Genomic DNA, 2,737 nt, shown 5'->3' on the forward strand with positions numbered 1-2,737 from the left:
GGGGCTGGATGCAGGTGATCTGTCTTCAGCCACTGTCCTGCCGCCTCCGAGCCCAGTTTACAGCTCAGGACAATCCAGGCAGCCGGGGACTCGATTTGGTATCGCGGCCGGAAAACACAGTGGGTGTGCGAGCCTGGCTGCACAGCCGCTGTTGTTTGCGGGGGGACGATGGATGTGCAGTTTCCCTGCTGAGACCGAAGGACCCGCAGTTAATTCCTGTTCCCTTCCCTCTCTTCCAGGGGCTGGTAGTTCTGGGTGAAGCGTCACCCCCTGAGCCGGCGGTAGATGATGCGTCCCGTCCCGTTAGTGCGGAAGTTAAGCTGGAGCCCGGGGCTGACCGGCTGGTAAGTGCCAGCAGCAGAAGCGACTGGGTCCAGATACTTCACGGTTGTGAATTTTGGGTAGAGAAGGTTCGTCCTTTAAGCTGCGGCTGAGTGTGATGCTGGAAGCGTGTGTCTGGTGCGGGACTGGCCTCCTGCAGCAGCTCCGCTCAGTGGGACTGCGCATGGGGATTGCCTGTCTGCGTAGCTCTCCCTCTCCCAGATTATTTTGGGGTTAATATAACGATGGGATTTAAACACCTTTTAGAACAGACTTCCTGAGGGTACCTTTGTAACGTGCATTAGCATTTTGTGAAGCTTAAAAATCCAAACTAATCCTTTCCCTCCAGCAAAAAAGCACCTCAAACTGAGAGCAGCACAATTAGCGAAGGCTTCTGAAGATGTGGCTATTAATACCTGCCTGAGCGTTACCCCTCGGAAAGGGAACTGGTGATTTCAGTGAGATGCTCTGGAAACTATGCGGAGTGCTAGGTATTTATTATTTAATGCAGAAATGTAGGGCACAGACGAAAGGCTTGATGGCACTGTTCAGCCTGGCTGTGATTACTTTTGATCCTGTGGGACGCACCGACGTATCAAAATGGAGGATTTTGAAGTTGCGGTGTAGTACGAAGAGAAGGGTGGTCCCTGCGAGCCTCAAACTCCTGCGATCGAGCTGCAGTGCTCCGGCTTTTCCATCCCAGTGCCGAGTTTGGGGAGAAACGGAGCGTCCCTGCGATGGGAGCACTTCAGTTTCATAGACCAACATTCAGTGTAGTGGCTACAGATAAAAACTTAACTAGAAGAGACTGTAAAATTGTGCTTCGAGTGTTTTCTCTTATCACTGGCAAGACTTTGTCAGAGTTTTCCTGATACTGAGCGGTAGTACAAAATACTGTGAAATTTTTTATTAACACCAGACCGCAAAGGGGTTATTATGAGTGATTATAATAAGACGTCTCCTCACTTGACACTGGCTTTCAGATGTGTTTGGAATTTAAGTCTTAATTAGCAGCTTAGCTGAGCCCAAAACTCTGCTGTGTAATTGGGTACAACGAAACAGTTCTGCTCATGACCGAGGCAGTGGCTGGTGCCTCGGATGAAAACAGAGCCGGGCTGGCAGGGGCTGCCACCCAGCAGGATTGAATCACAAGTGTTACGCAGTGTCTGGCCTTGAACGGTGAGGTCCGTTTGTTGTGTGCCCCCCCACCTTTTCATGATTTCACCCAAAAATCACTTGGAGAGTAATAAACCAGCACAGTGACAGCGGGCACCGGTTCCCTTCAGGAACAGCTCGCTGGGGCCCTGACGAGTGGGCTGTTCTTCGGGGGCTTCGCTGTGACTAGCGGGCTGATGACGGAGAGAAATGGTCAAACCTGACAGTGATAGGAGGACTGTTGTCTGCTTTACCTGTTGAAATCAGGATGTTTGTCTGACAGGGGTGTGTTTTCAACCCAGGAATACGCAGGTGAAAGAGCTGTGTCCCACCTGACTTTGTCCTGCCTAGTAAAGACACTTCCCACGTACTTGGAAAATCATCACGTTGTCCTTGTTTAGACTGTCTTAGACACCATCTCTGTCTGTCTAGGGTAAAAACATCTGTAGATTGATGGACAGAAAAGAAAAGGCTCGCTTGGCCGGTGCTGCCTGGTTTTGCTGCTCGCAGCCATCTCGCCGTGGCTGTGTTTACTCATTGCTCCATTGTCCCTTTCCTCATCCCTTCCACTGGGGTGCGAGCTGGGGTACGGCAGCTGCTCTGCTTGTGCATGGAGATCCCGTCACTTGCAGGCCTTGGAGGTATGATAGATGTGGAGCGCAGTGAAGAACACTGGGTTTGGTGTAGAGCAGCCTGCGGGTTCCTCCTTGGCAGCCGTGCTTGCCATCTTGGAGAGCAGCTCCTCCTGAACCGGACTTTGCTCCCCTTCCACTCGAGGCTGCTGGCGGACACATCGCTCCATGCTGCTGGCATCTCTGCAGCGGCGCTGGAGGTGTCGGCCTCTAGAAATGCTGCCTGCAGGCACCCAGCTTCTGCAGCCAGCTGCTGCAGGGTTTGTGCTTCGTTAGGCTTGCTGGTAAGGGTGGGGTGTTGAGTCAGAGCCTTGATGTGCTCCGAGCCAGAGATTAGCCCAGAGACCATTCCTGTTGCGTGAGGACACTTACTGGGAGGGTGTCTCTTGGACCTCCCCTGGAGAGGTGCTTATTGGTCTGCTTATTGCTCTTTGGTCTGCTTAGAATTCAACTTTTTTTCTTTAATTATTATTTTTATTTATTTTCCGAAACTGGCAGAGTGGGAGACAGTTCTGCAATGTGGAGTAAGGGGAGGAATCCATCCTGTCTCACTCCCAGCTCCTTTGTAGGTGTCCTCTGCTCATGGGTACCTCCCTTGTGTGAATACATGTCCTCGGGCATCGGCTTGA

At 51.8% G+C, this 2,737-nt stretch overlaps 1 protein-coding gene across 1 annotated transcript in view; it reads left to right on the plus strand.

Annotated features, from left to right (window-relative positions):
- LOC104488874 (KAT8 regulatory NSL complex subunit 1-like) overlaps positions 1–2,737 on the plus strand; it is a gene marked incomplete at its 3' end in the record, with an annotated part of 24,557 nt that overhangs the window by 5,043 nt on the left and 16,777 nt on the right. Inside the window, exon 3 of the mRNA XM_010130967.1 lies at positions 240–344. Within this exon, the coding sequence (XP_010129269.1) occupies positions 240–344 (105 nt within the window). The remainder of the gene's footprint in view (positions 1–239; positions 345–2,737) is intronic.

This window comes from Buceros rhinoceros, unplaced genomic scaffold (assembly GCF_000710305.1).
Source record: "Buceros rhinoceros silvestris isolate BGI_N320 unplaced genomic scaffold, ASM71030v1 scaffold3772, whole genome shotgun sequence".
Classification (NCBI taxonomy): Eukaryota; Metazoa; Chordata; class Aves; order Bucerotiformes; family Bucerotidae; genus Buceros; species Buceros rhinoceros.